Raw genomic sequence first — 21647 nt, forward strand, 5'->3', positions numbered from 1 at the left:
AGTAATTGCTTAAAATTTTTCAGTTATAGTTCACTTGTACTTCAGACTTGTGGTGATTTCACAAAGTGGGAAAAACAGGGAAGTGTGAAACATTTCCAGGAATTAGTTGAGTAATCAGTAGTCCAGCCTTGTCTAATTCTATCTAGATTAAATAAATTGTGTTTGTTGAGTCAAATCAAAAGACAATCCAGCTCTAAATATGCAGGTTTAGATAGCTAGTTAAGGTAGTTTTGGGTATGGGCAACATCTAAAGATTTCCAAGAAGACATGCTTACAACAGCAAAGAAATTGCATTTGCCCATGTTACTTTAATGTCAAAAAGACAGACAACGGGTAATACAGTGTAACTACAACTGAAAAAGGCAAGAAATGAACCACTGTTCTCTAGACTGAGGTATGCCCCGGTCTTGTCCCTCATTTCTCTCATTCAATGTGCCTCCCTGTCGCTCATGTGAAGTTCACCTCAACCCCTAAGTCAACAATTACAAGCTGATCCTTTAATCTGCTACCAAGACTTTGACCTGTGCAGACTTATCAAGACCTTGCAGGGCTCTTATTCGGAGATTGAGATTGACCTCAGGGACTCAATAACACGAGTAGTTTGAGATCAAGCGAGATTCATGTGTCCATGAAGCCTTAAGCATTGAAGAATCTTTATTCCCTCATGGAAGAAACGACTCCTATTTAGTTTGCCAGTGTACTGCAACAGCATGATTCACTCAGTGTTCTCTCTCAACAGACTTCAAATTGATAGAACCTCTGTTGGCAGGGAATTGTGTGAAACATTCACAAAAGCCACATCTAAGCCTGTGAGTGCGTTACTCTTTTTTATACCTGGATCGTTATTGAAGTGTGTCTTTAATTTGCTTTATTGTTATTAATAGGTTGTCATATCCTTTGATTCACTAGCTCAGCAGAGAAAACAAACAATAGGCTATTACGTATTCTTAACATTTGTCTAGAATCTAGACTCTAGATTATATGTGATGCTGCAGACTACATTTCTGATGTGGAGGCAAAGTGTTCTGGGTCGGTCCATGACTCACAGATGTGCAATCTTACCTGAGAGACAGACTGCAATGCAGCAGTTGAAAGTTTTTGAAATGACTGACTTGTCTCCATCCTTTAATCCACTCTGATAAAAACATCACAGGAGACTTTGTTTGCTTTTATCTGGAGGAATGAGGTTACCCATGGCAACAGAGGCTGCTGACCCCTTACACGGAATCAGACCCCCCACAGAACGTCAACTGGCCTCCCCGCAGGACCAAAGGCTGGTGGAGATGACTACCATAAAGTACACGGAGCACTTCTTGTCTGTTGTCATAGTGACTCGTCGAATCAGGACTCCATTGATAGTGGCTTATTAGAGTTGTGTTGCACCTGCTAAATTGCAGATCAACTTACCCTGGGTAAATTGAGAAGCCTTTGTGAAACCACAAAACCCTGGTTTACAAGCTCAGAGTGAGTCCACCCAGAGCCACAGGTTTTACTCAGGGTTTGTTAACCCTGTTTGGTGAAACAGACCCAATCATGCCAATCAGTGAAAATCCATCTTTATTGATACCGTACATGAATTATCAGACACCTGGCAAAAAAATATAGATATAAAATCACCCCTATGGTGAGGTGCTACAGGAGCCAGTTATGGGTGCCGTTCCAGCTCTGTTCAAATCCCAAACCCCCCAGTCCCCATGTCAATGTAGGAAACACAGGGTTGAAAAGTTGTCCCTATATTCAAGTCTGCGTCAGCCTGCTGAGTTGATACACCATAAAAGCTATGGGTGTTAGCATGAAAAATGATTTACGCACAACTGATGACTCAGCGTGGGTTTTCAGACAGTACTGTACTTGAGCCAGATATGATAGAGGAGTTTCTCATTCAGTGAGTGATGCTTTACATCTCGGGCTTCAATGTCATAATATGTAATTACATGTAAAAAATAATCTGTCACTGTGCCTTGTTTTGCTCCCAGAAAATGGTGTGAGGTCAAAGGTCAGGCATAATTCCTAAGTAAAAAAAATAATTCCTTACAAAGTAAAACCATAGAGATAATATGGTTGATGGTTTAGGTAGAATTTATTCAATTCCGTTTAAATTTCTCTAAATGAAATTATTTGGGTCACCGTTTGCACATTTCCAGCATCCAAATAATGAAAACCAGGTTAAACTCCCCTCTACATGTGGTTCTCATTCATTGGCTGTCTTTTCAGATTGTGTCTGGAAACTGTTCTGAGAATGCACTGAACCAATGTAGTAAAGAAGCCATAATAACCAGGAGCTGCATGTCTTAAAACACAAAGGAATGAATAACAACTTTAAGTGACTCAGCAGTCCCACAAACCCCTCCATATATTACGAGTATTTTACAGGTGAGTTGGACCTAAACAGAATGTAGGTACATACAAAAATAAATACAGTTTGCTAAAATGAGGGTAAAATTCTTTTATCAGTGATTGTACCATTAAAAATCACGTTTAAAAAAACTTAAGAGGCTTTCATCTATTTACATTAGATTGAGTTTCTCATATTTCTAGGGAGGAATACATAGAATAACTTTTACAGAAATAACTACCTAAAATATACAAGCACAGACACAAACATGAGGAGTAAAGCCAACAAAATGATACTTCATCAAAACATAAAACAGCACAGTGTAATCAATATCTAAAGAGTCTTTACATGTAGCTTCTTGGTTTGCAGCTTTCTTAGATGTAATTAAAAACATTTCTGGGAAACTTAAGTTAATACAAAAGTCTTTTTTTCTTATTTTACAATTCTGTCAAAACTTGATTTTAAAATATTTTTGAGTAACAAATTTGACAAGTTTTCTGTCGTTATGTTCTCTGAACCCCAGATCAACATTTCAAAACAAAGCAAACAGTTCTGCGATGACAAGTCAACAGATCCAAACGAGGCTCTTGATGGAAATTTAGTGGAGACAATGGTTCCAGTGTGCTGTTCTGGACTCCAAGAAGTCGTAGTGAAGTATTAAACACTAATCATGTTCTCCTACCTGAAGCCAATGAACGGAGACAGTGTGATGTCTGACACACATGGATGACATATCAAGCACAGACTCAAATGGAAGTTATTACCATCACAATAAGAATGATCTAACAGCAATAATTATACATTGATATACTGCAGGTTTCAGATGCTTTACAGATCTTACATTAGCATTAATAGAAAAGAAAAAGAGAAAATACGCCATCAATAAGAAAAATAGATTGAAGTTAAAAGTGGAAAACAGTGCAAAGAATATTCTGGGGTGTTTTTGTTTGCTTGCTTGCCTGTTTCTTTTTTAGAAATTGTTTACAAAAAAAAAATCAAAAGAAGTCTAAAACATAGAAAATGAAAACACACTCCTGTAGCATCTGGTACTCTGGTCCAGACACACTGTATCATCTCTCTCCAGTACCTTAATGATTTATGCTGTAGTTGGAAGTGTGTGTGTGTGTGTGTGTGTGTGTGTGTGTGTGTGTGTGTGTGTGTGTGTGTGTGTGTGTGTGTGTACATGTATGTTTTTATCAGAACGTGTGTGTGTGTGTGTGTGTGTGTGTGTGTGTGTGTGTGTGTGTGTGTGTGTGTGTGTGTGTGTGTGTGTGTGTGTGTGTGTGTGTGTGTGTGTGTTTAAGATTTAGCGTAGTGGTTCTCAACTCCGGTCCTCAAGCTCCGGCACTGTACAGGTTTTTGTTCCAACCAGGTCCTACAAAAACAAATAATTGAGTTTTTACAAACCGAACGTTGACTTTTGATGCTGATGCTTAGAGTGCACACAGTTTTCTGCAGCCTGCAAAACAATAAGTTAAATAAAAGCGAAGCATTTATTCCTTGTGACATGAGGACAACAGAAACAACGAGGTGCGTCTTCAATGAAATCGCACAACTGAGAGACCCGAGGTTGGAACAAGAACCCACTGACATGGTGGCCATGGCAAGCACTCAAACAACAGGACACACCAACCGACTCTGTTGTGAGTGACGATGGGGGGGTAACCACATAATGAAATGAACCTCCACCCAACCGATCTCACCACAACTCTAAGAGGACCGAGTGAAGCCGAGCAAACAGGGCCAAGGCTGAGCACCACTGAGCGACCATGTAAGGGAGCGAGTGGGATTCTGCTGACACTGCAGCTTTATCGGTCCATCAGCTATCTACCCTTCCCCTAACCGCTGTCGTTAAATACAACATAATGGAATAAAACAAACAAAAAGTTATTGAACAAAAGTGCTAAAGGCATTCTTCCCTGACTCCTCTCTCTAGTGTGTTGGCTCAGGTGGATCCCAGTAGGTTTTAAGCAAAAAGGGGGCTGGCATCAACCACATCCCTCTACTGGGATGACTGGGAGTTGTCATTCTTGCTCTCCTGACTGGAGGGCGCCTTGTTGTTCCAGGGCGAGTGAGCCCCCAGTGCAGGCGAGCTGTTGAAACTGTCCTCATCCTCCAGGCCATTCGCCCCATCGAACTGCGTGTTCTCCAGCCGCGTGATCAGACGCTCGTCCTCGTCACCAAACTCCCCTCCCATCAGAGTGGGCTCTCCCACCATCATCACGTCCTAAAGGGGACAGCAAGGGCCGGTACATATTATCCCCATAATACAGGGGTGTCCACGGAATGTCTGCTTGGGCGGACGAGTTGCAGCTAGCGGGTTTTTTTTGCCTACTGTATGAGTGCAACCTAACTTGTTCAACTCCACAGTTGATTTGGTTGAATACTTCCAGTTAAATTTTCAGGACCAAGGGATCCTGATATAAAAATCTTTAAGTAGTGTCCTGTTTTCCTGAACCAATCACAGCATGAAAATGCAGTCGTCCAGGAGGCCCTGAATCCCTGAAACCTATTGGGAGAACCAGGGTTGAAGGTCCCTCCTTACTGGCCAGCAGTGGGCATCCCTGATCCTTGAGTGCTGCATTTGGGGGGGGGGGGTTTCCATTCCACCTCGGGTCTCGTTCGCTCAATCAAGAAAACCAAGTACACAAATACAGCGGTGCTCTGTGACTCATGTGCTCCAATATACTTCGTGGTAACTCTAAAACCAAGTTGATAAGGTGGCAACTAGAACTGTCCCGCTGAAGATCAGAGCAAGATAGCCCGACTCTATGGCCCCAGAAGATCTCGTACCTCATCTACATAAACCTTAAGACCTGTGGCCATAGAGGACCAGGGACTGCCCATCACTGGTTCACATTAGGAGGTCTGCTAAAAATCTGCTCATTCACCTATAGAGCTATTTCTACCCTGACCTGCTTGCTACACCTACTCCTAAACACACTAACCATCCCCCGCACCCACAAATAACTCAAATCTTCTTGCTGTTGTTCCTCGCTCCTCTACCTTCTTTCTTATGCTCTATACCTTGCTTAGCTGAACTTGGGGGGTGTATATAGAGGTGAAGTAAATGTAATGCTTACAGGTACCTGGCTGGAGAGGGAGAAACTGTTGGCTGGACTCTTCTTTTTGCTGTTGCTGTTGTTGTTGGTGCCTCCGCCGGAGCTCACCGTGCTTCCGCCGGACACCTTCCTTTTTCTCCGCTTGTTTGGAGCTTGTCTGGCAGGCTCAGCTGCAAGTCAACAAGTTTCACGATGAGCTTTTTGTCAGATCAATAATCTCTTCTAGATAAGTTCATACAATCGCAAAGAATTGTTTTTTTTGTCTGGACCCAACACTTGAAAAAATGCCACAGCTACTTTCAGAGGTGTACTTTTACCTGGAGGTGCTACCATTCTTTGCCATTTCTGGAAAAGACAAGTTTTCAGGCAGTCTCTGGGGCTCAAGCTGTAGGTCTTATGCCTGGACATCAACTCTTGCATGGGCTCCAATATCACACATAGCTTTAGGGATGATAAAGACATATGCCAAACAGAAATCAGAGTGAGCAGGTTGCTACATGTGTACATAATGCTAGCTAGTCAAATTATTTTCGCTTACACGGAGGTAGTTGAGCGTGGAGTTAGACAGCCCACATCTGGTGATATTTTTAGCCAGTTGATCGAGCATCTGGGGGTCCTGCATGAGTAGGTTAAAATAAAATAAAAAATGTTGAGATAAAAAAAGCACAATGATAGTCCATAGCCATAAGTGTGACTTGTCTGATGAACCTACATGCATAGCCAAAATGCTCCTTGGTAGGACCTCTCTGTGTTGTCTGATGCTGAAGTGCCACGTCTTGATCCTCATCATGTCATCAAACATAAACTCTAGATACAAGCGGCCCTCCACGCAAACCTGACCCACAGAACAGAAATCGAATGATACCATCACACCACTGAGGGACTGGACATTTTTCTTATTTGTGAAATTGTCGGTACCTGTGTGAACATAGGTTTTCCATTTTGGGTCACCATGGTGCACTGGTCACAGTCAAGAGACACAAAGTTACTGTGGAAGGACTCCTTTGGATGCTTCAAAACATAAAAGAGCTCGGTGGCACCCCCCTCAAAAATACTTCGAAAATATCGTGGAATCAATGTCCTGCCGATGGCTGCAAGAAAAATGATAAATGTTTTCTATAAATCAAATGTATAAAAAATGTATGAAAATAGTACATGTAACAGACCATGACAGATATTTAAATTATATATAAGCAGCTGGACTTGTGCAAAAACTTACATGATATCTAAAATACATATATGTGCATTTGAAAGAGGCAGAACGTATTTGATGAGAAAACATGGAAAGGTGTGACATACATCATGAACTAAAAAAAAAAACCCTAAAGTAAAATGTCACTGTCAGTGATATCTTACTGTATCGTTTGGGGCCGTCCTCCAGGCAGAAAGTGATGGTGAGCATGGCGTCATCCTCGAAGAACTCTGTGGTGAAGGCATCCCACCAGAGATTATCACAGTCCTAAGGAAAAGTAAAGACAAGTATCATAATCTGTCAGCAAACCGATGCAAGACGCAATGTGTTTATTTAACCTCAAGGCAAAACACTTCTGCACATAATTATATTCAAATCATAAAATGTTGTATTAACATGTAAATGATCTAACAGGGGTTTTTTTTGACCAGGTGGATCTTTTATTGGGTTGTTTGCCTTTTCACTGTTCATTAAGAGTAAATGTTCTCTTTGTACAACAGGTTCCTCATTTGGGTAGAAGCAGAAGTAAAAAATGGAATTAAAAAAGATTAGGATAAAGTTGACTGATGGCACTCTTATCCTATGGTATTACCATTTAATTGATAAATTAAGTTATTATTGGTATTATTGTTATTATTTAAAAGTATTCTGGCCACAATAATCATACACAAAACAACTTATTATGTTAGCCTTGATACAAAACATAACATTCAAGTTTAAAACTTGAAGAGGACACAAAAATAGAAGCTCAATAATCCAGTAGATTATCCTAGTTTGTGCAGCAGTGTGTGTGATGTTTTAGAGATAAAACTTAATCATTGGTAAAATTCCTACTGCGTACTACAGTCTAGATGCATTTATTTGTTGTAACATTTAGCGTGACACATAAAAACCAGGCACACAACGGCTCCTCAACTGCTTACTAAGGCACATAAACAGTTGGCAGCGAAATTATATTTTAGTCAGGTTGATCAGACATCAGTAATCCTATTAAGAGCCTGAATGTAATTGAGGTTGAAACACGAGCTGCTAGGAAACACATGAAACCTTGATAATAGTAAGCAGCACAGGAGTTTCAGAATATGAAAACTGACTCCAACATGAAACACCAAGTCTATCTTTTTACAGCAACAGCTGAACATTAAGTTGTTAAATCTGTGTGAATAATGGTGTGACTCACTTCTGTCCAATTCTGTAGCCTTTTGTTCAGCTCATATATCCGGTAGTCAGTCTGGTTTCCATACGGTGTAGGTCTCCTGAAACAAAGGATGATTTAGCAACGCTGTCTCGGCTGCATCACGAACTTTTATGTTTCTAGTGGAAACAGATGATATGAGCCAGGAGCAATGACAAGGCACTGCAAATGCTCGCATTTTAACGACACATTTAGAACATCTATGTGCAATATCTTTAAAAATTCAGTACGACAAACCACAACTGTTCATTATTCCAGCATCAGTGTACTGACCCCATTCCAGGCTCCATGTAGGATGGGGGGTACATGGGTGTAGGCCTTGAAGGTAGGAAAAATACAAAAGCAACTACTGTTACTGAAGAAACACAAGCAACACCAACCGTATGTGCATTTAGTAGTAAATGACTAACATATGAAATTTCGTAACCTCAAATACATCTCAGATGTACCTAACAGCCAACTATTTATCGAAATCACATTCTAGTCTGACATAACAAACATGGAGTTCTCAGATAAAAACCCAGAACAGAACCCGGACATGGAGCAATAAGATGTTTAATATTCAGTTCTTGCAACTACAAAGGGTTTCAAACAATCATAAAGTAGTAAAAAAATAAAATAAAACAAAAGATTAGTATACACGATAATGGTTTTGTCTTCAGACCAATTTTACATCTTTTTACCTCCACCTGATAGTAGTGCAGTCCTGCCAGAGGGTGGCAGTAATACAAATTCAGGCTGTTTGAGGTCACCATAAACAAAAGAACACCAAAAGGAAAAAGATCCAGAAGCATGCTAGCTTTCAAAAAGGTATTTTTGGATATCTTTTGTTTTAAGTTCATTTTATTCTTTTTGCATTTACCTTTCATTTATGATATTTCATTTACAAAATATTAAATTTTATGTATTATATTTTTCAAGCATTGTGATGTTGTTTTTTAGACCAGCATATATTTATACAGTTATCGCATACAACAATGGCAGACTTTTTTAAATAAAGTTTTTTGTTTTGTGTTTTGTTAGGGGTTTTTTTTGCTGCATTTACTGAAGTAAATTACCAAAATGCTCCCAATCATTTTCCCTGAAGGTGGAGACTGAAGAAACTGATATTTCTTTGTGTGTGTGTGTGTGTGTGTGTGTGTGTGTGTGTGTGTGTGTGTGTGTGTGTGTGTGTGTGTGTGTGTGTGTGTGTGTGTGTGTGTGTGTGTGTGTGTGTCTTTTGTGTGAATATTGCTAACAGTTATGACAGTGTTTGTAGTATAACATTTTACATTCGAATGTCTACTTTCCCTTTTTAAGGTCACAAGTAATCCTGTAAAAAGTCAACTATCAGATGTTTGATGAAAAAGAACAATTTCAAGAGTGCAGTAATAATAAAGTCCTATAAATATAATCCATAAAACTTCAATACCGAAAATAGAAAAATGTTCTCATGAATCCATGTGATGAGAAACAAATACTTTAAGCTTGCAATAAGTAACAGGAGGGTAATACAGTTCAAGATTTAATGACCCACATAAATCTCTAGTTTTAGACACATTTGGTTTTTCACAGAGCATCTCAACACCCAGACATACCCCACATCTCTGTCCAGCATAGCGCCTGGGTGGAATGGGGGAAAGCTGCCGCCGTTGGGGGGCTCCTTAGGAGAGTACAGCTTGAATGACTTTGACGAACAGCCTGCACATGAACACACCACAGAGAGAAAAAAACAAAAACGAGCAGAGATTTAAAGCAGATTTAGATTACTCCAGACTTAACTCATTCAAATCACAGCATCATTTAAGTAATCTGACGGTGGATGATTTCATTGAGATTTACTGAAACCTTGCTACCGAAGCAATTTCCTGCTGCTTTCATTATTTAATGAATCTTCAATCTGGCAAATGGACAAAAAAATAAATCACCACAAGTGGGGAAAATGACATTTTTATCAACCTGCAGAAAAAAAACAATCAGTAAAATGGGGGGGGGGGTTCTAGTGTGTTCTTTGTGTTCCTGTACTATCCACATCACTAAAGGGAACCCTCCTCTATGCATACATCCCCTTGAGATTCAAACCATGCACTGCGCTTGTGTGTGCATGCAGCAAGTCTCCCCCTTCAGTTGCCTTTTCTACCCATCCCCCCTCTTGCTGCCCTGGCTGTTGTTAACCCTTATTTATCCAGAGAAGCCATTCATGCTCAAACAAATCCAGAACGCCCCCCCCCCCCCCCCCCCCAAAAAAAAATCCAGAACATATGTGCACAGAAGGAGACCCAACACACAGTGGGTGCATTTAATTAAATCTGACTACATGTAATCATAATACATTATAATGGATTGGCCAGTTAGAAGCTACACTGAGATAATGGATCATGGTCACTGCCCCTTACATTCGCCCCAGAGGACGTGTTACTGACGTGTCCTGCTTTAATATCTGATCAGCACATGGAGGCAGCAGAATGTCAGTTTGTCACTAGGATTTAAGGCTCATTTATATCCCTGCTGCATACAAAAGTAGATGTTCCTTTAGAAAAAATGTATGCATCAACACTATATACCGCAATGAATCCTTTACATTAACAACACAACCACAAAATGTCAGATAAAGATCAACACTGTCAAAAACTACAGAAAAACGCAACAGTACAACATTCTGAAGTGTGTAGTAAACAAAAAACCACACATTAAGGAAATAATGGACTGTGTAGCTTCTTTGTGTGGGCATATGGACAGTTTTTGACCACATTCTTCACATTTACATTTCCCATTTCTTCACGTTCAAAGATGTTGGCAATGTGTCGCATGGTTTATGGTGACAAAATGTAAAGCAGAGCGCAGAGAGAAGGCACATGGTACACACAACAGTGGATCATCATCCTCATCATCATCACAGCATGTCTTCATTAAAACCCAACCCAGCCCCGTCTGGTCAGTGGTAAAAGCCCAGCATGTTGTGTTATTTAACCTTAATAACTGTGGACCAAGCCACAAGCAGACTATTTACGTAAAGTAAAAAGAATACAAATAAAGACATACGTATATGACATTAACGTAGCCAGCATGAACGCTAGAGCTCTACTCCACAACTCAGTCTGCCTTCCTGGATTAACTCCTCCATTCATTTTCACCTTTTTCTTCCACGTCTCAGTGTAAATGAGAGATGTGGGAGGTCATCCTCTCACTAACGTAGGGGTGAATCTGCTAAGGATCACCAACAATGGCTCTTTATGCAGAGACTTTGACCTACAAGCTATCCCCTGCTCCCACACACACACACACACACACACACACAAATTCCTGACAGCATTAGTCCATACTATGTGTATGTATATATATATATATATGTGTGTGTATGTATATGTGTGTGTGTGTGTGTGTGTGTGTGTGTGTGTGTGTGTGTGTGTGTGTGTGTGTGTGTGTGTGTGTGTGTGTGTGTGTGTGTGTGTGTGTGTGTGTGTGTGCATCATGTTTGTTCTTATGACGTGCTATTACATCCTCTCACGTCGTGTAGACATTTACAAACACCCCAAAAAATAGGATGACTTCAACGGCGAGGCTTCCTGAATCAATGTGCACATGACAAATAAAAACGCCTTCCAGCAGCTCGTACTGGAAGAACCTGATGGTTCTGCTCGTGATGCATAACAAACAAAGGCTAACTTTACAGAAAGAGAACTATGTGTGCTCAAACAATCCACAGCAAACAATGGAGTTACAGCTCTTGTCTGACAGCCAGCAAATAATTATTAATTAATACAGACTTGCATTGCAATTTTGGGTTAATTTACACTTTTGCCTGTGAACATGTACAGATGGGATAACATTCCGTTTCAGATGAAATCCCAAGCGTAGCTTAAGCCGCAGGGCCGCGTTCCCTTTAGCGGAGGACGTTTAACCCTCAATAGCTTCATGCTAAAAGCAGCTAGCCGCTAAGACTCCGCTGTGGCCGCGACCCATTCACATTCTTCCGGACTTGTTTGACCCAGCTTCGGCTCTTTATTGTGAATGACGGCTGATGAATAAGCGGGGCGGCTGTAGGCTGACATTACCTGCAGAGAAAGGTTCACCGAGACGCGGTGTTGCAAAACACCCTAGCTCCGTGCTTCCAGCCACCTAGCCGCGTTGCTAGCCGGAGCGGATGGACGGTGGAGGAAACAGCTCCGAGCGACAGTAATGAATCCCCGCCGGCTCGGACTAGACTCAGGACGCGGGGAATGACAAACTCCGGCTAGTTCCTCTGGTTCATGTCAGACTGGGACCCCAAACAGGAAGCTCAGTAGCGGGATGGGGGCGATGCTACCTGCCTACTACTACTACTACAGGAGCCTTTGTTCCTGCCAGAGCAAACATAGGCCCCGCCTTCTCGGGGCTCCCCGCCCATTGGAGCTCGCGCCGGGACAAACAGGGGCCCACCCGCCACAGGGGCCCCGTGTCAGCCCGTCTGACCGGTTAGCTCACTGTCACTGTGTGCTCACAAAGTAATACCATACAATTTGCAAGAGTAATAAAAAAAAAAAAGTAAACAAAAAAAGAGTAAACAGTCAGAGACAGCAACATTCCGCAATTTACCCTGGTCTACTTTGACGGCAGGTCAGGGGACCCTGAAAGTAGTACCAGTACCTAATTGGTGCACAGACTAGTGCATATGAAGAAGGCCAAAGCACAAGCTTTGATCTACGGTCTTACACTGGCCTTCTCCCTCATCTTTCTATCTTATCCGGTTCCTGAGAGTACAAAATTTGAAATTTGACCTTGACCTAGTTTTTTCAAGGTCAAGGTCAAATTTGCAAGATATTTGGTGGACATACTAGTGGATGAACGAACGGACAAATGGACATATGAACAACATATGAACTTTGACAATTGCAGTACATCACCGCTTTGAAGCGGGATGTAACAGGTCATGAGCTAGAGCAATGTCAAATTCCTACCCTCTGCTCCATCACTAGTATCTAGATTCAAAACTGAACAGCAATAATTAAGAGGATTATTAGAGGACTCCCTCCAGAATTATATAATTTGTATGATTTAATGAGTGCTACTGATGCATTATTGTCTAAACTATAATACTTGAACTTTATGAATAGAGATGGTGGGACTCATTATGTTTGGCAAGATGGTTTTAATGGTTGGTTGGTTGGTTTGTGGGTTGGTTGGTTGGTTGGTTGGTTGGTTGGTTGGTTGGTTGAAATTCAATCCAATTCAACCAACCAAGTCATGGTTGGTTGAATTGGATTTCACAAAAAAATCTTGACATAAACTCCGGGACCAACCCAATGGACTCATTAGACTGTGTGCTTCTCCAAGTCCCACAAGTTGGCTACAAAATAAAAACAGTTTATATTCATGTCCTTTTATTTTGTTGATATTTATTGTGCTACAAGTACTTCAGCGAGTGTCATATGACTGCATTCAGTTACATACCAAAAACTGTCTCCTTTGAAATTTTGCTGTATCTAATGTTATTTTTATGTTCCTACCAGAGAGACATTTCACCAATAACCAGTCATGATGTATAAAATACAAGGCGAAAATATTTTGCTAGCTCTACTGGAACTATTAGAACTTAAACTGGTTATCCAGTTCTGAACAGTTCTTCCTGGCCTTAACAGTCCTCTTCATATAATCCACAGAGTGCTATTCAAACATGATTATTCTGGAAATCTCTGATAATAAATAGTAACCAAAATAGGCTGTTTAATTTTAGCCAACCTTGTAAATGTTCACGAAACATTATTAATTTGGCTAATGTCTCCTCTTGAGAGAAAACCCTCAGACCACAGTCCTGAGCCAGTCGTTGCCTCAGATTATGTAAGAGTATAATCTACTGCCTCATTTTTAATCAATACCCACTCTCTCATGTTTACAAGCTGTGTGTCTGAGGATGGAAACCCCTTTTGTGGTCTCAAAGTGCCTTTAAAGCTCATTTTATTGAGTTTTTCACTTGACCTGCCAGTCAGTTAATGGAGTTATATAAACCAGGAATGCAGATGTGAGAAACAAAAAGTCAATTTCATTAAAGAGTAAACAAAGCTGATCCACACCAGACACTCTTAACCACACAAAGCCCATGTTAGGCGTAGAGCAAAGATATGCAGTATCTGCTGCAAATGAGGTTAGATGTATCTGGAATGAACTGTGGGCTGCTTCACAGAAACAAAATACCACAACACTTGTCACCACATGGACCTTAAATTTCACGTCTGAACACCTTTTCCAAGTTTTCTTTCACAATAGCAGACCATTCTTCATACAAATCATTATTTCAAGAAATAAGATTAAATTAAAAAAGATATGCAACTGAAAATCTCTTTCAGGACAAATATCCACGTTCCAATGTTTGCCTTTTGTGGCCTTGACTTATGCCCAGTTCTTGCTGATCACTGTTTGCTCAGTGAGCTGTAATAGAACAGCAGCTCCCTCTGCTGGCAGACAAGGGGAGCATCACCCTCACGCTTCAGAATTGAATCAAAGGAAATGTTGGTATGGATTCTCATTCATCCAGGTCACAGTAATCCTCCTGGTTGAATCTGAAGCAACTGGACTTCTGTTTAGGGTTTGAGACGTTTTGCATCTAATCCAACAGGCTTCTTCATTTGGGGGCGGCAGTGGCACAGTGGTAGAGCAGGTTGTCCAATGTTCCTAAGATTGATGGTTCGATTCCCGCTCCCGCCCAAAAATACCCTGAGTGTGAGCTGACAGTGGGAGGTGTCAGCTCACCTCTGGAGCACTGCCAAGGTGCCCTTGAGCAAGGCACTATCCCCTTTTCAAGTTGCTCTTTTGGGTGCACCAAGCAGGAGGTGCTTTCCACCCTACCTCCCCCCACATGCTTACAGGCCCCATGTGTGTGTGTGTGTTTGTTTGTTCAGGGCCTGTAGACACTAATATATACATGTTACTAACACTAGAGTGTGCCATTAATTTCTTTTTGGGGATTAATTGAGTATATTAAACAAAAATAAATAAAATAAATTTCTAACTGACTGCTAGGGAGATGACACCAGATACATGGGGATCCATGATGACAATAGACTGGACTGGGGGAAGCACACAGATATCCTCTCCAAGAAGGGCAAAAACCATCTCTTTTTCTACAGGCAGCTGAAGTCGTTTATTATCTGCAACAGCATGCTGCAGGTGTTTTACAAGTTTGTGGTGGTCAGTGCTCTCTTCTACGTTGTGGTGTGCTGGGGCAGTGATCTGTGGATGGCAGACACCAACAGACTGAACAGACTGATCCACAGGGCTTGTGAAACATATCCCTACATTTACATTCTTTTACTTATTTGGTTATTTATTCTTTCTTCTTGATTGTGGAATTTTTCTCTTATACTATCTGGAGAAATGCTACTGTACAAAAAGCAAGATCCCCCTTAGGGATCAGTAAAGTATTCTATTTCTGATTCTGATTTAAACTAACGAAATAACTTGGTCAAAAGCACTACAGTTTAAGGTGTGAACAAACATATTTGTACAAGTAATATAATAATACTGCACTAATGACTCGGATGATGCACAAAGCAAACAAACCACTTTTGTCTTTAACAAAGGTAATGACCATAATAGCACTTTAAGTTAAGCTGTTTTTGTGACCTTAATGACTGACAAACTGTTGATGACCTCAGGAGAGGTTAAATATTTGTACTCCCGGCAGTGTTTTGAACTGAAGATTAAACATCTTCAAACTGTAAACAAAAACCACACTGTTTCGGATTCCGCATCATGGAATAGAGTCAAATACAACTGAATTATATCCAATATAAACCATTATCTGCAACTGTCATGGGGTACAGTATTTGAATAGAAATACCCCAAAAATCTAATGTACCCTCTTGGATTAGTCCCTAGCACACCAGACCGCCCTACATGTTCTCATTCATGCAGGTAGAGTGTATTGCATTGACACTGAAATACCAGGCAATGTGTTGGAAAACATACTCAGGACTATTTACCACGAGCACACCCGACTTGTCCCGACATATTGTGTCAGGTGTCCAGAACATAGGAACTATGTGCAGACAGTAAAATGGAAATCAACTGAACAAGTCCCGTTGAAATGTAAAATGTTAACATGACAAAATTTCTTAAATATAATAAATAAATAACTTTGTCTCTAAGAGAGGGATACAAAAATGTGATTATTTAATCAATCTGTTCACTAACCAAATATTGGTGAGGAGTTACACTTAAAAAAATGTGGTGAGCTGTGAAAGGATTTCAACTATCTGCACAGGCAGCAAAAGAGCTATGTCTAAACAGCATTTTCCAAAACCTGCAGGGTTTTTTTATTGCGTCTGTAAGCAAACCCCACACAGAGAAAGTGAAGCACCAGTAAGGAAATCTGAAGAGAGCTCTGGTGACACCTTCTTGTTCCTGTTGTAGCTTTTCAAACTGTCACAGTGGAAGTGCATCGCTGTCAGGGAAACTGCTGTGACACCTGACAGGTGGAGATAGCATCAAGGCAGCAGGCAGAACTAACACAGACCACACTCACAGGATTCTACTGTGGCTTGACAGGAGGAAGTCTAACAGCTTGTGTTCACCATAAACTGTAGGATAACAAAAGAAACCAGTGTGTAAAGGTTGCTGTTATGGGCTTCTCTAAAAAGATAGGTCACCGATCTGAATCCAGACAGAATTAGACAAACACAGAGAACTGAGATGGGTTCAACTGCAGACTTGGTTGTTTTTTACTTGAGTTTTCCTTGAAATTAAATTCACTGAACAAATGTGTCAACCAAATTCACTTCCTCAATATTTCTGTGCAAAAACAAAAATTCACCACGAAGTAAAGCCTAAAGAAATTTAATATCTTTTTTGGAACTGAACAAATGGAACAAACTTGAGGAACAAACAGTGAGAATGTCATTCTGACACTAAACCACAGGCCTTACATTCAGAAGCACTTATTTTAATGTCACATCTGAAACAAAGGCTCTGCAAACCTGATGAGTCACTCTCTAATTCAAAGTAAATGGACCAGCCTGTCCCACTCTACCTGCTGACATCATCTTTTCAAGTCGATTTAAATTATTATTAGTACTATACATTCTATTTGAGGGCAGAAATCTCCCTAACAGCCTCAGAATATAAAATGTCCTTGAAAAAAAATCAATCTGGAGAGTGGGTGTATCGACCAACACAACAGTTGTAAATCCAAATACTTGTAAATACACAGCTGGCACATTGCTTTGATAAAAACGTCTATTTTTATTTGTTTCTTTTGTTTTCAGCACGGCTATATTTCTCCCAGGGCTCTGCTACATCGCCCTATCTTAGCACCAAAGCCACTTTCATGTTTTAAAGATGCCGCAGCATGTCTCTCACAAATTAAGGGGTGCTCAGAAAGAAAAATATTTTTTACTCCTCAGAAATATTGTTTTCCATAAACCCATTCCTTCTGGCTGTGTGACACATGGAAGCTTTCCTTTGCTATCCTGTCGGCCTGCAGCAGATGTGACATCACCACAGCGAGTCAGCCCCTCCGCCACCACCGTCTCTCTGACTCCCCAGCATCTCCATCTCCCACGCATTCCTTTTTCCTCTCTGCCTCTGCACACACAGCCATTTCGAGCTAACAAACAAGAGCTAAGAGACTTACAAAGGTAGAGAGAGGAGGGGAAAAGAAAGAAGTGGATAACTGAGGAGGAAAAGACAGAGAAGCACAGGCTTTCAGTGCGGTGCATAAAGCTGTGCCAGTTGTGTAACCATAATCAACAAAAAGGAAAAAAAAGAAAAAACAGCTAAAGCCCTGGCTGTTTGGCTGCCATTTTAGCTCTGCTTTAAGTCACTTTTCTCTAACTAGGAGCCATGTGACTTTCTGCACGAGGTAACCCGACTGTTACTGCATAAGGCAGTGAGCGAGGGATGCGGGAGTGACACAGAGGGACAGAAACAGGGAGTGAGATCGAAAGAGGAAGAGGGGGAGAGAGTGAGATTGGGGGTGCCAGAAATGGGAGGGGTTAGAGTGAAAAGGGTGAGATAGAGAGAGCAGTGCATACTTGAGTGGGTGCGTGTGAGAATGGGGGGGGGGGTATCTTCAGCTCACAGGCAATCTATTTTTACCATTTAGACTGAACAAAGGATGTGATTGGCTTCGCTATGTTAGGATGGATGTTTTTCATGTGGGGAACAAAGCATTAAAAAGGATGATTCACAGCTAAATCACAACAACTGTAGGATGTCACAGTGTTGTCAATGAACTATAAATTTGTCCTTTATTTGTCAGCATTCTGTCTCGTAATGCCATGTGCCATTTAGATTCATGTTTCTATAACGCACTGATCCAATACAAAAAAAAAGAGAGCAGAAGAAAAGCAGAAGTGATGTTAATAAATGAGAGAATTTGTTTTTCCAATGGAGAATCACACACAAAGGATGGGGCGGATCTTCCATCCACCATCATACAAGAATGTAAACAAACCAGCCTTCAAATGTAATGACTTACAGCATGCACACAGAGGAACATGGAAACTACAAACTAGTGTCAGAATTGCTCAGTGGTAATCTGAGCGATCGACCAGCCAAAACTTGTTCTAACAGGCTCCTCCTGAATGTGTACAAGCATGTATATAACATCTGCAAACCCACTAGCATGCATGCATGCATAAACACATGGCAGATCTCGCTGGCTTTGACCTCTTTTGCAGCGTATTCTTCAAAAACATGTGGATGTCATTAAAAGTTTCTCCTCCACCAGTAAAGTCTGAAAACAGAGGGAACGATGGCAGCAAAGATACGAGAAAACTGAGCTAAGGAGAGCAAGACAGTGGAGAAAGATCTGAGATGAGCACATCAAACTGAAGCCTCTTTAATTTTATTCCCTCTGATGGCTTACTACCAATGAATCAGAACATCCCCATTGAAACGGTACTGACACACTAATTCAATCTGTCCTCTCTGAGATTCTCCTGAGCAGATGCTACAATTCAATTTCTATCTGTTACTTGCTCCCTTCTGTTGCATGGAGCCCATCCCCTGGCATTACGAGGCTTTCACGCTGCACAAGTCAATTGTTTTTCACATTTAAACAGTCAATATGAAAAACTGACAAAAACAGAATCAAACAATACGTGGAGAAACAACAGATAAGAAACAGTTTACTTCCTAAAACTGTAAAGAAGAGATGGCTTTGCCTGAGTATGAATACCAAGACTTTATATAAACTTTATTAAATCCTTACAAGATCACCTACGTAACTAACAGTCATCAGTAAATAACATATTCTCTGTTCCTCATGTTGCCCTAAAGTAGCATAGATTTTTCTGGATACTGTTTATGTAGAAGAATAAAATAAAAAATTACATAATCTTTCCTTAGAAGCAACAAAGACAACTTAAAGCACCTCATAACACAAGTGCTTGTTATGTTTGATGTGTGTGTGACGTTTAGTGAAATAAGTATATGTAGTTTGAGACATAGGCTCCAGGCAAAAAAAAAATTGACACGTCTGGACAGACACACCAATCACATACACTGTCAATGTTATGTTAGGTTCTAAAAGTGAAGAACTGCAAAATGCAAAGTCACATTGACAAATGCAGACAGCTGTTTAAAAATTATCAACTTTCAGTCAAACCTTCTCAAGTACCTTAAACTACTGGTTTAAATGCATTCAGACAGAGCAGCTTGAACTCATTACGCAGTGAGTAAAGGAAAGCTCATGTGTGTCATCCAGTTCTGACCGGTGAGACAATTATGACAACAACAAAAAAAAAGTCCTGTGAGACTAGGCAGTGATTTCCATTAACTCCAGCAGACACAGAAGAGGGCAGACGATGAAGAGGCAGACCCACGGTGATCACATGAAGCTGAGGAAAAAGAGTGAAAAGAAAGGGGATGACACGTAGAGCCAGTGATCCGCTGTGACTGAACCCAGTAGATCAGTGGTTATACATGAAACTGTGAGTGAGAGGTTCTGCTGAACAACTCGGTCCTCAAGTGGCTGCAACCTTGTTTTAAGACGTGTTGAGAATGGAGCACGGCTTCACCAACACACAAATATATGCACGCACAAGCCTACACTCTGGCCCTAGGCAGCTTTGCACCACTTTTACATAAGTCATCGCTCTGACAGCACCACTGAGCACAGAAAAGGGATAAGACAGGCAGAGGGAGAGAAAGAGTATGCACTCACCGGGACAAGCACAACCTCCAACAGACATCTTCTCACATGTTGGGCTCTGCTCGGAATGAAACAGCTGCACTCAGTCCACACACAGCTCACATGGGCGAACTCTGAGGAAAACAACATGGACAGAGGGGAGGAGAGATTAGAGGGAGTGGTACAAAAGCAGGGCATGTACACCACGGTAACACTCCTCTCTCTCTCTGTCAGAGGCAGGAAGTTGGCAGTGTGCATGCTCGAGCTGCATCATTAACAGACATATTGCAACACAAGTGGGAGGGAAAATGAGAGACGAGTGAAATAGAAAGATCCTTCAAGGTATCTGAGAGTGAAGCTGTGTGTGTGTGTGTGTGTGTGTGTGTGTGTGTGTGTGTGTGTGTGTGTGTGTGTGTGTGTGTGTGTGTGTGTGTGTGTGTGTGTGTGTGTGTGTGTGTGTGTGGCAGTTATACGTCACCCATTTTTGTCCTGCACTGCTGAGGGAGATAAACAGTCTAGAAGCAGAGGGTCATTACTGACAAACAAACATACATGTATACACACACACACACACACACACACACACACACACACACACACACACACACACACACACACACACACACACTGCTCCATGTATGACAGATTTCCATCTCTATTCCAGTCCTTCTCTGTTGCTACTACTGTTATTCTGTTGCAGAGAAAAGACTAGCGTTTATCACTACAGACAGCGCCGATTAAAAATGCAAAGCCCACCTGGAGCGCAGGGACTCTGAAGACCCACGGGAAGAGCCTGCATGCTCACATGTGCGCATATTCACACTCAGCGAGGCCTGCATGTAAACCGTATGTCTTGATTGCAGACTGCTTTTTCAGCAACTCTGTCTCTTCTCTTTTTTCTACTTTTTTTCTCACTATTTAATCTTACTTCACTCCACCAGTTTTATCTCCTCATCCTGTTGACAGGAGCTTGATGTTTCTGCAGCTTTACACGACTTGATGTGATTTTGTTTCATTTCCTTCACCTCCTCTACATCTCTGGGTTCTTCTCCCGTCTATCGCATAACTCCTCTGGGCTTGAGTAAGCCCATTCTCCAATACTACACAAATGCACTAACTCATGACCGACTCCTATAAGGTGAATGATTTTGTTGCCATTTTAAGTGATCCAGATGGAGAAAAAGGTAAAGTGCATCACTGTTATTGTGACCGGACTAAACTATAAATACAGATAAAAGGAAACGTCTTGTATTTGTTCTTACGTCACAGAAGAAACTGCAATCACACAGAATAGTTTGAAAGAATATGGTGGTCCTCATTAAAGGTGCTCGTGCAACAGGGGTGCAGCTGATTGTAGAGATTGTAGAGCATAACTGATTATGATTATGGTTTCATGTTCTCCCCGTGTCTGCGTGGGTTCTCTCAGGTTTCTTTGGCTTCTTTTCACGTCCAAAAACATGCAACCGTGGTGAACTGGTCACACCAAGTTGTCTGTAGGTGTGTGTGTGAGTGGTCCTTTATCTTTTATATGGACCTGTGAGAATTTGGCATCTCACCTGAGGTGTACCCCACTTCTCACCCTCAGCCAGCTGAGCTAGGCTCCAGCAGACCCGTGACCTACTGAAGAAGAGATGATTGTCTCTTCTACAAGCAGATGGATGGATGGATGGATGGATGGATGGATGGATGGATAGAGAGTAGAGTAGGACTTTATTCATCCCTTCAGGAGGTTCCATCAAGGAAATTAGTTTCTCCCTCACATTACACACAGCACA

The 21647-nt window shown here is 41.2% G+C and overlaps 1 protein-coding gene across 4 annotated transcripts; it reads right to left on the bottom strand.

Moving 5' to 3' along the window:
- Window positions 1-1540: 1540 nt before the first annotated feature.
- ldb1a (LIM domain binding 1a) lies at window positions 1541-20105 on the bottom strand. 4 transcript variants are annotated; one of them, XM_068327462.1, is made up of 11 exons: window positions 19906-20100; window positions 9362-9464; window positions 8058-8102; window positions 7770-7845; window positions 6754-6856; window positions 6316-6488; window positions 6110-6232; window positions 5936-6013; window positions 5715-5838; window positions 5419-5567; window positions 1541-3710 (listed from the first exon to the last, which is right to left on the bottom strand). In XM_068327462.1, the coding sequence occupies exons 1-11, from the start codon at window positions 19931-19933 to the stop codon at window positions 3657-3659; spliced, it is 1056 nt and encodes a 351-aa protein (XP_068183563.1). In that variant the 5' UTR covers window positions 19934-20100; the 3' UTR covers window positions 1541-3656. The 4 variants fall into 4 exon arrangements, with proteins under 4 accessions (XP_068183563.1, XP_068183564.1, XP_068183561.1 ...); XM_068327463.1 differs by having other exon boundaries at window positions 5425-5567; window positions 19906-20098; XM_068327460.1 differs by lacking the exon at window positions 1541-3710 and adding an exon at window positions 3725-4562 and having other exon boundaries at window positions 19906-20105.
- Between the last annotated feature and the right edge of the window lie 1542 nt (window positions 20106-21647).

This window comes from Antennarius striatus, chromosome 11 (genome assembly GCF_040054535.1).
Source record: "Antennarius striatus isolate MH-2024 chromosome 11, ASM4005453v1, whole genome shotgun sequence".
In the NCBI taxonomy this organism is placed as follows: Eukaryota; Metazoa; Chordata; class Actinopteri; order Lophiiformes; family Antennariidae; genus Antennarius; species Antennarius striatus.